Genomic DNA, 12,347 nt, shown 5'->3' with positions numbered 1-12,347 from the left:
CCAAATTAATAATTAAGCTTAATTACAATTTATATATTCATGTTAAAATGATTTTTTATCATTTATACATCAAATCACTCCCTAAATACTCATGTTATTTCATTTCTTACATTTTTCACTTGTAATTTTTTACACTTGAAATTTTTTATACATGTAAATAATAATAATAATTTGAATAGTTAGATGGAGTAATTTAATCTATAAATATAATAAAAATTATTTTAATATGTATATATATAAGTTGTAATTAAGCTTAATTACTAATTTGGTATCAAATCAGAGAGGATAAAATTGAATCATTTTAAAAAATTGGGGGACTAAATTGAATCAAAATTATAAATAGAGGGACTAAATTGAAAACAACCAATGTTAGCTTGACACGAGGGCACAATTGTGACGTGCCACGTGGCAGTACATTCTTTTAAATAAAAAAATCTCAAATTGACACGTGTCACAACCATTAGGTGACACGTGACAGTTTAATTTTTAAAAAAAAAAACTTTAAAAAAAAATTAAAAAAATTAAAAAAAAATTGAAAATTCCACAAAATGACACTTGGCAGGTCAAGGAGACGGTGTTAAAGTTGATACATTTAATTATATATTATAATAATAAAAATATATATAATAATCATATTATATATACACATTTAATTACTATTTTTTAAATAATAATAAAAATAATTATTTTATATTCAAATAATTATGCTTTTTTATGAATTAATTATATAAAATAAAATAAATTTAAATAAATTAAATAGTTTATATTATAAATTATTTCAAGTTATAATTGAGAATAATAATAATTTATTTTAAGTTATTAATGATAATATTAATAAATTTAATTTTTCTAATTTTAAATAATATTTTTAATTTTATTTTAATATTATTTTTTTATTTACATTGAAGGATAAAATGATAATCATACAATTTACTCAATTAAAAATTATATTTTATTAAATTTTATCAATCATATTATATACAAACTTCCATTGACTTTCCACTTATATCTACTCAAATCATACCATATTTCCCTTCATCTAGACAACCCTTCTTTACCTACAAATCAACTCAAATCAACCCCCTCTTTACCCCATCCAAATACAACATAAATGTTCCCTATAATAATTTGAGACAAGATATCAATATGATAAAGATCTTTTACAAATATTTGTTATATTTTATGAAAATTATTTTTAAAGTTAATCAAAATTAAAAATTTATTGTATTTATAGGTAAAAATATATATTCACTCCCTATTTTCATTTAGTTGTGTTAATTCAGCCCTAATATTTTATTTTCAATCAAGTCTCAATTTTCGTCAATTTTGTTGAATTTGATCCTTGTTTGTTAACATCGTTCAAATTATTAACGACTATCAACAATGAATTTCACGTGTCACTTCATAGTTTTGTTTCTTTTTTTAATTTTTAAAAAATACTCATGTGTCAATCCAACAACATATCATATGTCAAAGTCAATGTTTTATATTTAATTTGATCTCTATATTCGTTATTTTTCTTCAATTTAATCTCGTATTTTTTTTAAATGCAACAATTTTATCCCTTTCTAACTTGAGATCAAATTTAATTTTTATATATACACGTTATAATAATATTTTTATTAAAATTCACGTTTTTATTAAATAATTTTAGTTTAGAGTTATGATTAATTTAAAATTAGAAAAAAATTTTAAAGATGAGAACTAACATCATCTATCTAAAAGTTTAAGAAGTTAAAAGTTACATAATCGTATAAAATAATAATGTTACTTCCCACACTTATCTACGTTTGCAACAAAAAAAAAAAACAAATCGAACAAAATTCATAAAAATTGGAATTATTAAACAAAAAAAAATATGAAGATTGAATTGACATGAAACAAAACAAAAATATGGACCAAATATGCATTTTAATCTATTTTATAAAATAAAAATAAAAAAACTTATGATATAAGAAAATTATAAAATTATAAAATTATAAAAACATAAATTTATATAAAATAATAAAGTTATAAATCTATAAAATCATAAAATAATGAAATTATATAAGGTAAAAAATTATAAAATTACAAAATTATTAAATTAATGGATTATTAAATTACAAAATTTCAAAATTATAAAATCATAAAATTATAAATTTTGATAATTATAAATTATAATTTGTAAAATTATAAAAATATAATACCATAAAATTACAAAATTATAAAATTATAACAAAAAAATAATTTAATAATTATGTTTTTTATTTTATAATTGTATAATTTTAATAAACTTTAGAAATAATTTTCATTAAATGTAAAAAAATCTTTTCAAGAGATCGTCGTTATCTATATCTCTTTTGTAACAAACAAAATATTATGTAAAGCATTTGAACAAGATAACAACACAAGATAATTTTCATGTTATATAATTAACAAATAAATCTATATATACAAAAATTTAATTTCAAATTTTCAAAATTCTAAAATATTCAATATACCACAAAAAATTTCATAAAAACTCAATTAATTTTTTTTTAAATTTATCGAAAAATCAAAACTTAATTAAACCTAAACTTTATTTTATTATATTTATGTAATTAGGCTATAAAATCTGACTTCTCTAAACATGACCACTATATTGTTTGCCTATCTCAACGAGCTCAGGTTAACACTGCAGAAAGGGGAAGACTAATCTATAGTCAATCCATGATAAGTTTGTATACGTTCCAGAAGGAAGATAATTTCTTCTTCCATCCAAATATACACATACCCTAAATTAGAAGATGCATGAGTAATCAATCCAAATATTTTAGTGAGAAATAAATTTTCTTATCCACAATCACACAAGAATTTCTCAACCAAACTAATTCGGCCACGCTCTATATGATTCTGTCTTTTGACAGGTTGGTGATCTCTGATTTTGACTCCCGCACATTAAGGCGTGAATTATGTGTTGTATATAATCAAACTCTTTAGAACCTTAGTTGTTTTCTGTATTCCATATCTTCTAATTCAAAAGCATAAAAGTACGGAGATTTGTTACATAACAAAGCTTGGTTTTGTTACAAAACAGAAAATGACAATCATCACTAAATCACATTTTCTATCTGACCAGTATGAGATTTATTAACATTTTTTTTCTTGTACCATGCCCTGTTTAATAGAGTGTAAGAACAGATTGATTTAGAGTCAAACATAGTAGGTAAACTAATACATTTTGAGAGAAATTTGTATATCTAGATGGAGTAATTTTTCTTCTACCATACACATATCTTCCCTTAGACGGAAAACTAATAAACCAAACCAATTATTTTAAATAGAGGGTTTGCTGAGGGAGAAATAACCTCTATTCCTCCTATATTATACAAATATTTCCCATAACTTACCCTAATTAAACTGAAATAGCTGTTTGAATTCAAACTTTTTCTAACCAAGCGAATATTTTTAGGCCGTCAGCAAAAGCAGGTTAGTTGAAGCAATCAGAAATATTTTACTCTACAAGCCCCTACATATTCGCACTACAATTTCCCTGTCTAATAATATTTCTTTGCTCTGCGATCTTGACTCGCAAGCTGACATCAATTATCAATTACATCCAATATAATCAAAGTCAACAGATCCACAACAACCTTCTCTACTCCATTGTTAGTTTCAGCCCCAAAAGTATACGGAAGAAAAATTATTAACCATATTTTAGCATGCCAATTTTACCATTACAATGCTTCAACGCCCAAAATAACATGAAAGAGAAGTTGACACTTCTACCGCTGTGAATGCATGAAGAATTGCATGCTGTCACATCAGCTCAATAAAATGCACACGAGAGAGAATGACTGCTCGCACTACAGATAAAATGGGCCGTGTGAAAGAAAAAAAGAAACATTGTATTCGGACTCCATGTATGCAGCATTAGAATGCCCCCATATACATCTCTTGAAAATACATTTCATGTACTATAAGAGCTATATTAATCACAAGAGGGATATTAATCAAATGATCTCAGCAGAAACAAAGACAGATTTAATCATGTGCATTTCAAAGGTTGTTTGCTTATGTCGGAAATACTGAAAATAAATGGCTAATCTACCTTGTGCAGTACTAAAGTGGAACAAATATCTTCGATTTCATCCATAATGACCAAACTGTTTGGTGCCAAACTATTTTTCTATCAATTAAAGCATGCATAACCCAGTAATTCATACTATTTTCTTTGAAACTCCGTCACCTAGCTATAATATTTTATACTAGATAAATCTGTTAGGTATTGTTATCCTCATGCCATCACCTTAATCTATGGCGAAAAGAACTCAAGCAGATTACAAGATATGCCTCCAAAACAGAATCAGATCACCGAGAAGCAAAGGACATGAAATAAAACCTTAACCTCAATTACACACTGGTTTCAGGTCCTTCATTTAACCATGGCATCCATTAAAAAATAGGCTCACTTCCCCCCTCTCAATGGACAGTTAAAGATCAAGGAGTGGCCAGCTAAATATTACTCCAAGGCAACTCAGAGGCTAATTGAAAGAAATGTTAACACTTCAACATGATTCGTAAAAAAGAAAAATACTAAGAACTCCCATGTAATGAAAACGTAAACTTTACAGTTCATGCAATGAGTCATCCTTCATTATTCTCCACGTACACTATTCACTCTACCCTACATTCATTATGGTTCATTTTCTCATTATGGTTCATTTTCGTATAAAGTTCACGACAGTGATCGTTACGCTAATTTCCCTCCAAATTAGATACGTAGGTTATCAATTTCAATTCCAAAAGGTATACATAATCAAAAGTCTAAAAGGAGGCAATCCACAGTTGAGAGTACCTGGTACACTCCTTACAATCATACGGGTATAAAAAAAATTAATCTGCAGTATGAATGATGCCATTGCAATCGCAATTTAGAGCCATGGTTCATATCATATGTATGAAAGGGTGTTTAGGAATATGCAAAGCAGTAACAGGTAATGAAACAAAATTGAACTACATAAACAATTCGCCTCACTCACTAAACAGGAATACTAAGGTGTATTCACAAAGTTCAATCCTACATTATGATCAGAGGAAGACAGATAAGAAAATTTAAAATAAAAAAGAACAAAAAAGAGGTAATATAATGAGCGAAAAGATTCAAGCCTGGGTGCCGGTCAAAGCCTTCATCTGAATATGGCTATGGTTGGCGTCCACAGATGAAGTCGCGGTGGGCAGCGCTTCATAGGATCCGAGCCTCCTCAGACTAACGCTCCTGGCGACGAGCGCGTAGGTTATGAGCAAGAGGATAACGACGAAGATGACGTGGATCAGGAACGCCAGATCGAGAATCGCAACGGCGCGGAACTTAGACTCGTCGAGATCGCACTGCGTGGATCCCTCGACGCCGCTCTTGACGTCGAGAAGGCGGTGGCAGCCGTCGGGGATGAAGGCGTCGGCGTAGAGGGAGAGGCCGGTCTGCAGAGACCAGAGGCCGCGGAGGCAGAAGGTGGCGGCGAGGGCGGCATCGGCGGGGAAGAGACGGGGGAGGGCGGCAAGGAGGAGGCAGAGGAGGGCGGAGATGGAGGAGAGGCTGCCGGAGACGGAGAGGCACTTGGCCTCGATTGCGGAGGTCTGGAGTGCTGCGCGGGCGGAGGCGAGGGCGGAGTGGAGGAGGAAGAGGCCGGAGGCAAGGGCGAAGGCGAGTTCGGCGGGGAGGGGGAGGATGGAAGGGGAGGCGTCGGCGAGGAGAAGGGCGAGGGCGAGGAGGAGGAAGAGGAAGAGCGTGGCGGCGGACTGGAGGGAGAGGAGGAGGTGGACGGGGGTGGCGCCGCGGAGCAAGGGGTCGGCGTCGGCGGAGATGAGGAGGTGGTGGGCGATGGCGACGAGGAGGGCGAAAATGAGGAAGTAGAGCTGCAGACGGCGAGGGTAGGGGAAGGGGTGGAAGGGTTTGGCGACGTAGGCGTGTGGCGATTTGAGGTAGTTGCGCGTGGTGCTGATGAGGTGGTACATCCCAAGCGTGAGAAGTGCAGCGGAGGAAATCACTTGGTACACTAGACTCCCCATTTCTGGTACTATGATCTCTCACGCGCTCTCTCTTTCACACACTCTCATACACTGCCTTTTCCTTCTCTTCTTTTCTTTCCTTGTGTTCTCTCGTTAGTAGCAGAGACAGATGCGAACCCCACTGGGGATCTGCATCTTCATTCTTCCTCTTTCTTTTTCTCGCTTAATATAAATTATTATTTTATTATACACTCTTATTTTATTAAGTTCAACCTTTATTATTTCATATATTTTAACGTCTATATTAATTTTAAATTCAATACAATTTTTAGTATATGTATTTATCTATTCAATACAATTTTTAGTATATGTATTTTTGTGTTGATTTATTCAAATTTAAAAAGAATTTGAAATCGTCTATGTATTAAAGGGCCCAGCTTTTGAAGTTATAAAAGTTAGAATGAAATGTTGACCAGTGTGAGAGAATATTTCTAAGGAGACAGGACAGAACAAAATTAATAAAGTGGTTTTAGGGATATTTAAAAAGAACATTGAAAAGTAAGTGTATATTTTTATTTTTATTTTTACTGTTATTTTTATTTATGTTTGTCCATAACTTATTATATAATTTTCCTATAAATAAAAGTGTACATGCATTATTACTTTTTAGTTTATGTATTTTCTATTATAAAGAATAAGATAACTAGATATATTATTTATTATATATTATATTAAATTTGTTATGATAAAACAAGTTAATTATATAAAACCAAACATTTTAAACGCGTAAAATTAATTTGATTTAATGTAGAAGGTAAACTGTTTTTTAACTTACCCATGCAAGTCTCTTCCATTATAGGTTTTTCGTTAAAATTATCTAAAGTTGAGATGGTGGAGATAGTAAATCAGAATTGGAAGATAGGATCAAAGCCGAATATTTCAAATTTTTTTTTCTTCTAGAAAGCAAATTTTAGTGACAAAAATTTCAATAAGGAGAGATGAATTATAACGCGGTCACTTATATTTAAAATAATTTATAATTACTTCTTTAATAATTTATGAAGTAATTAAAAAGAGAATTTCAGAATTATGAGTGCATCCAACTTTCATAATAAAAATGTTTTTTCTGTAAAGGTTATCTCAAGCGAATATAATGTAGAATATATCAGAATTTGAGGATGAAATGAAAGCCAATCAACCAGAACACTTTTCCTAGTGATGAAATTTTCAAAATTAATGATTTCTAATTTAGTGAAAGCCAATAGTACCCTCACTTATGTTTAAAATAATTCACTTATATTTAAAATAATTTATAATTTTTTAATCATTTCTAAATTAATGAAAAAGAATAAGAATTTCAAATTTTGGCTTCACAAATTAGAATTTTTAGTTTTATTTAACTAAAGAGTTATTTAAGTTTTAAGTTTATGATAAATTAAAATATTTTTAACTAAATTTTTATTAAAAATATTTTTTATTAAGTACGCAATTTTTTTATATCTTTTAAATGAATCTCTACCATTTGATTTTATTGTTAATTAAGATGACATGATTTTATTTTGCATTGTTGTTACTTAAGTGAATAAAAAAGAGAATTAATTAAGTTTTAAACCTTTTAAATTTAAGCATTTTTCATTGAGTTTCTATAACAATGTTTTTTTATTGAGTATTCAAATATTTTATATTTTTCAATTGAGTCATTGTATTAATTGGAATGACCTAACCATTTCACCATTTCATCATAGAATCTCAAAAAAACACCACAGAACTTGAACAAAAATATAAAGTTATGGAGATAAAAAATAATGTTTGTATAATAATAATTAAGATTCCAAATATTTATTTTTCTTATTATTCAAATATTTATATTTTTTTTTGAAACTATAAAATCAAAGGCTTAAATAGTCATTTGGTCCTAGTTTTAGTCGACTTTTCTCACAATGGTCCTACTTTTTAAATTGTTTTCAATTTGGTCGTACCTTTCATTATATTTTTTCAATTAACTCATTTTCATTAACTCCGTCTAAATGGTTAACGGAACAGTGGCCAGCGTAGTTATTTTCTGTGACGTGGAGCACTATTTAGTGACGTGTCTATTATGTTACTGTGCTGGCCATTTAATTGTAATTGCAGAATCATTTAGGGTTTAAGGTTAATTGAATAGGGTTTAGGGTTGTGTTTGTCGAATTGGGGATTTGGTGTCGAATTGGGCATTTGTTTGACGATTTGGGGATATCCTTTAATTGGCCATTTTAGATCAATTTCTGCCATCTAATATTGATGCTGATCTTTGAAGAATCGTTTGGGGAGGGTTGAAGGTGTTCATCGCGGAGGTATGTTTTGGTTTAGGGTTTGATTTTTGTTGACTATTGTTTGGGATTACTGTTAATGATTAGGGTTTATTGACGCTTTTGTTTATGCATTCGATGGATTATTTTAATTTGTAGTTGTTTTTTCGGTGGTGCATTTTTTGTTGTTTTTTGCTGGTGTCCCACCATTTTAATTGTTTGTGTTGTCGCTATCTAGGGTGGGTTTCATGGTTGGTTGTCGGTTTGTCGGTTGTAGACCGAGTATTTGTTCCCCATTTAAAGATTGTTTATAATTTGCAGGCTTTTTTCTGTTTTTTGGTCTTTCCAATGTCTGATGAAAGGTTTGAAGTTGTGGTCCACCACCGTGGTCACTTTGCCGAAAAGGAGTGGTGTAAGTATGTTGGTGGGGAAACTACTCATTGGTCATACGATCCTGACCGATGGAGTTATTTCAAAATATTAGGGTCTCTTAAGGAAATGGGGTATCATAGTATAAAGGGGTTGTGTTATTGTGTTGAGATGTTATTGCACCCCTTGGATGATGATAGGGGTGCACTTAATATGCTTCATATCGCAAGGCATTATGGTGAAGTGCACATGTTTGTTGTGCATGGAGTTGATGAAGCCCAAGTAGAGGATAATATAGTGGAACCTGAAGGAGATGTTGGGAGACCTTTAGAGAGTGGTGAAAGCAGCCATGCTGTTAGTGAATTTGAAGTACTAGGAATTGATATTGTAGTAAGGTCTGCTCCACGTGAATATGTAATTAACCAAGAGCCTAAAATTGAATCAGAGGAAGGTGAAGTGGTTGATAGTTTAAGAAGGTCTGCTTATGCTCCTTAAATTGTAGCTGATGATGTGGGTGAAGGTATTGGGCATTTGGAAGAAGAAATGGGAGTTGAGGATGTGGGTACATGTATTGGTAATCCAGAAGCTGATATTGGACTGGATGATATTGCTGAAGGTGATGACAAAAGGGATTGTGATGATGAAAGGGTTGAGGTTTTGAAAGTTGGATTGATTCTGATGCAAACTCTTTAGGAGATAGTGATGGACATGACTGGGGTTGTGGTAATGGAGGGACTAAAGGCATAATAGATGTAGAAATAGATGTTGATTATGGTCAAGAAAAATCTAATGAAGGTTTGGTGTCAGTTGAAGTTGTCTAAGTGACCAAAACTATGATAGTGAAGACAGTGATGAGAATGACGACAAGGTTCATGATGGTAGAGATAGAGGACTGTTTGATAATGGTTGGGAGTCAGAAGAGTTATTTAGTATTGAGGGCAGTGATAGTGAGACAGAGCATGATGGGATTAGCACCTGCAGTTTTTTTGGTACATTTAAGAAACCCAAGTCAATGGCTGATTACAAATGGGAAGTAGGGACAACCTTCGTGGATAAGGCACAATTTGTTGATGGTGTAAGAACGTATGCTGTTCATGCTGGGAGGAACTAGAAGTTTGAGAAAAATGACAAGGAAAGAGTGAGTGTGAGATGTTTAGGGGCGCAAGGCAAGTGTAATTGGTCCCTTTATTGTGGATTTCTGGTTTCATGTCAAACATGGCAGCTGAGAAAAGTTCAAGACTGTTATAGGTGCAACAGAGAATTTAGTATAAATTTGATGAATTGAAAATGGTTGAGTCAAACCTTAGACAACACATTAATAAAAAATCCTAATTTGAAGTTGGTTGATATACGTAATAAAGCTGCAAGGAAATGGAATACAAAGGTGACAGTTTCAATGGCTCATAAGGCAAAGCAACTGGCAGCAAAGGTGGTTGAAGGATCTTTTAAAGATCAATATAGAAGGATTTATGATTATGCTCATGAGATAATTAGATCAAACCCTGGATCCACAATGAAAGTTAAAGTGGAAGATGTTAATGATGAGAATATTTTCATGCGCATTTACACTAGTCTAAAGGCATGCAAGGACAATTTTGTAAGCAGTTGACCCATCATAGGGCTTGATGGAAGTTTTTTGAAAGGCCAATATGGGGGTGAGCTACTAACTATAGTAGGTCGTGATGCAAATGACCAAATGCTTCATATAGCCTATGCAGTAGTTGAAGTTGAGAACGAAGACACATGGAGCTGGTTCTTGGAGTTGTTGGTTGAGGACTTGGGAGGTCCTGATATATGTAGGTTCTACACATTTATGTCCAACCAACAAAAGGTAATCTGTTTTCATTTTTTTGATGTTAATTGTACTTATAATTCTTTAATATGAATACTAAAACACTTATACATACACAAGGATTGCTTCCTGCCATACAAGAGCTATTGCTTGGGGCTGAGCAAAGATTTTGTATGCGCCATCTATACAAGAATTATAGAAAAAAGTTTGGAAGCAAGCAACTAAAAACCTTGATGTGGAAGGCTACAACCGGCACATACCCAAGAGCGTGGGAAAGAGAAATGCATAATATTGAAGAAGTGAACGAGGAGGCCTTTAAATACCTAATAGCAATTCCACCAAGGTTAGTCATCCATATCACTGTTACATAAAATCACATTTTTGTGTTATCAACTAACAAATTTGTTTCTCTAGATATTGGTCCAGGTCTAGGTTTACCATGCAAGCCAAATATGACACGTTGGTAAACAATATGAGTGAAGCCTTCAACAGCGTTATTGTGGATGCAATGTCCAAGCCAATCATCTCAATGCTGGAAGAGATCCGTTTATATATTATGAAGAGGTGGTCCAAAAACAGATCCAGGGTGCAGAAGTACTAGGGTGGAATCTGCCCTAAGATACGAACCAGATTGTCAAAAGAATATGAAAAAACTAAGTATTGGATACCAAGGTACACTCATGTGATCCTACTATTAGTTAAGTTTTTTCAATTTGGTCCTAGTTTAGGTTTATAACTTTTCAATTTGGTCCTATTCCTGGTGTAGTTGGTCAGGTCAAAAATTGTTTGAAGTTAGACATGTCTCACTAATTGGAGACAAGTTCACTGTGAACATAGAAATCCAGGAATGCAGTTGTAGGAAATGGCTTATTAGTGAGATCCCATGCTGCCATGCAATTATTGCCATGAACTTCCTCAACTTAAAGGCAGAAGATTACATTCCACATTGGTTCAGACGTACAACATATGAAGAGATATACAACTCTATAGTTCTACCTGCCAATGGTCACCTTTTCTGGGAAACAAATGCCTTCCCTGATGTTCTACCACCACTTAAAAGAAGGCTTCCAGGGAGACCAAAGAAGAAGAGAAGGCTGGAAGATTGGAAACTGAAAAAAGATAACACCCAAATTAGGCTAGGTGGTCATAGAAAGAGATGTTCAGTTTGTCGCGCACTTGGGCACAAGAGGAACAATTATCCAGCACTTCCTGTCCATGGCTGTGAAGAACGTCCCACTGAAGCTGTAGCACCACAACCAACTCAACCCACACCAAGTGAACCACCACCAAGTCAACCATCTGCAGCACCCACTCCACCTGCAACAACAACCCCACCAACAACAATAACCCCACCAATAGCAACAACCCCACTAGCAGCACTACTACCACCAAACACTGCAGTATAACAGCCCAACCAACCATCTTATGGAATTAGAAAGATGAGGGCCAAAAATGCAAATACGAAGGCCACCACGTCCATCACACTACAAAAATATTTAATTTTAGCAAGGGTTAATTAGTTGGGGTTATAATAACCTCTAGAAAAATCCAATATACCAGAGGTTTTAAAAACCCCAGTTAAGTACCAAGTTTTTTTAAGGAACCCCCGTAAAATTCAAATTTAATTAATTTTTTCATTTTTTCTTTTGTAAATTTTAATGTTTTAGAAACACAATTGTCTCAAGGTGCAGTGTTGCTTTGCTTTCCTTTGTCGTGGTCGTGTCTTAGAGGAGAAGCTCTGTTCTCCACTCTCCACCGTCCTCCACCACCGCTGCACATCCTTCTCCACCGCTTGAGGTAACGAAATCGCTCTCCCTTGCTTCCAATTTCGTTTTCATACTTCATCTCCCTATTTCGTCTTTCGATCTCCCGATTTTGTCTTCCAGCATTTCAATCTTAGTTTTGTTTTCATTTCATTTGCCACTGCATTC

The 12,347-nt window shown here is 33.0% G+C and overlaps 2 protein-coding genes across 2 annotated transcripts; one reads left to right on the top strand and one right to left on the bottom strand.

Annotated features, from left to right (window-relative positions):
- Positions 1 to 4,879: 4,879 nt before the first annotated feature.
- On the bottom strand, positions 4,880 to 6,180 carry LOC114173558. The gene has a single exon (XM_028058040.1). It carries the CDS (start codon positions 6,025 to 6,027, stop codon positions 5,122 to 5,124), a length of 906 nt encoding a protein of 301 aa, XP_027913841.1. The 5' UTR covers positions 6,028 to 6,180; the 3' UTR covers positions 4,880 to 5,121.
- Positions 6,181 to 10,020: 3,840 nt separating this feature from the next.
- On the top strand, positions 10,021 to 11,822 carry LOC114189806. The gene is made up of 4 exons (XM_028078508.1): positions 10,021 to 10,228; positions 10,334 to 10,408; positions 10,537 to 10,759; positions 11,183 to 11,822. The coding sequence occupies exons 1-4, from the start codon at positions 10,021 to 10,023 to the stop codon at positions 11,820 to 11,822; spliced, it is 1,146 nt and encodes a 381-aa protein (XP_027934309.1).
- The last annotated feature ends 525 nt before the right edge of the window (positions 11,823 to 12,347 follow it).

Source organism: Vigna unguiculata, chromosome 1 (assembly GCF_004118075.2).
Source record: "Vigna unguiculata cultivar IT97K-499-35 chromosome 1, ASM411807v1, whole genome shotgun sequence".
NCBI classification, from domain to species: domain Eukaryota; kingdom Viridiplantae; phylum Streptophyta; class Magnoliopsida; order Fabales; family Fabaceae; genus Vigna; species Vigna unguiculata.
This window is presented reverse-complemented; position numbering and strand designations above follow the sequence as displayed.

What these genes read in the sequence shown, in the direction of transcription:
- LOC114173558 (XM_028058040.1), bottom strand. Translation starts at nt 6,027, where the DNA reads ATGGGGAGTCTAGTGTACCAAGTGATTTCCTCCGCTGCACTTCTCACG.
- LOC114189806 (XM_028078508.1), top strand. Translation starts at nt 10,021, where the DNA reads ATGGCTCATAAGGCAAAGCAACTGGCAGCAAAGGTGGTTGAAGGATCT. An exon ending in GTTGGTTGAGGACTTGGGAG is followed by an intron (nt 10,409 to 10,536) that starts GTCCTGATATAT and finishes TACATACACAAG; the next exon opens with GATTGCTTCCTGCCATACAA. An exon ending in CTAATAGCAATTCCACCAAG is followed by an intron (nt 10,760 to 11,182) that starts GTTAGTCATCCA and finishes TTCCTGGTGTAG; the next exon opens with TTGGTCAGGTCAAAAATTGT.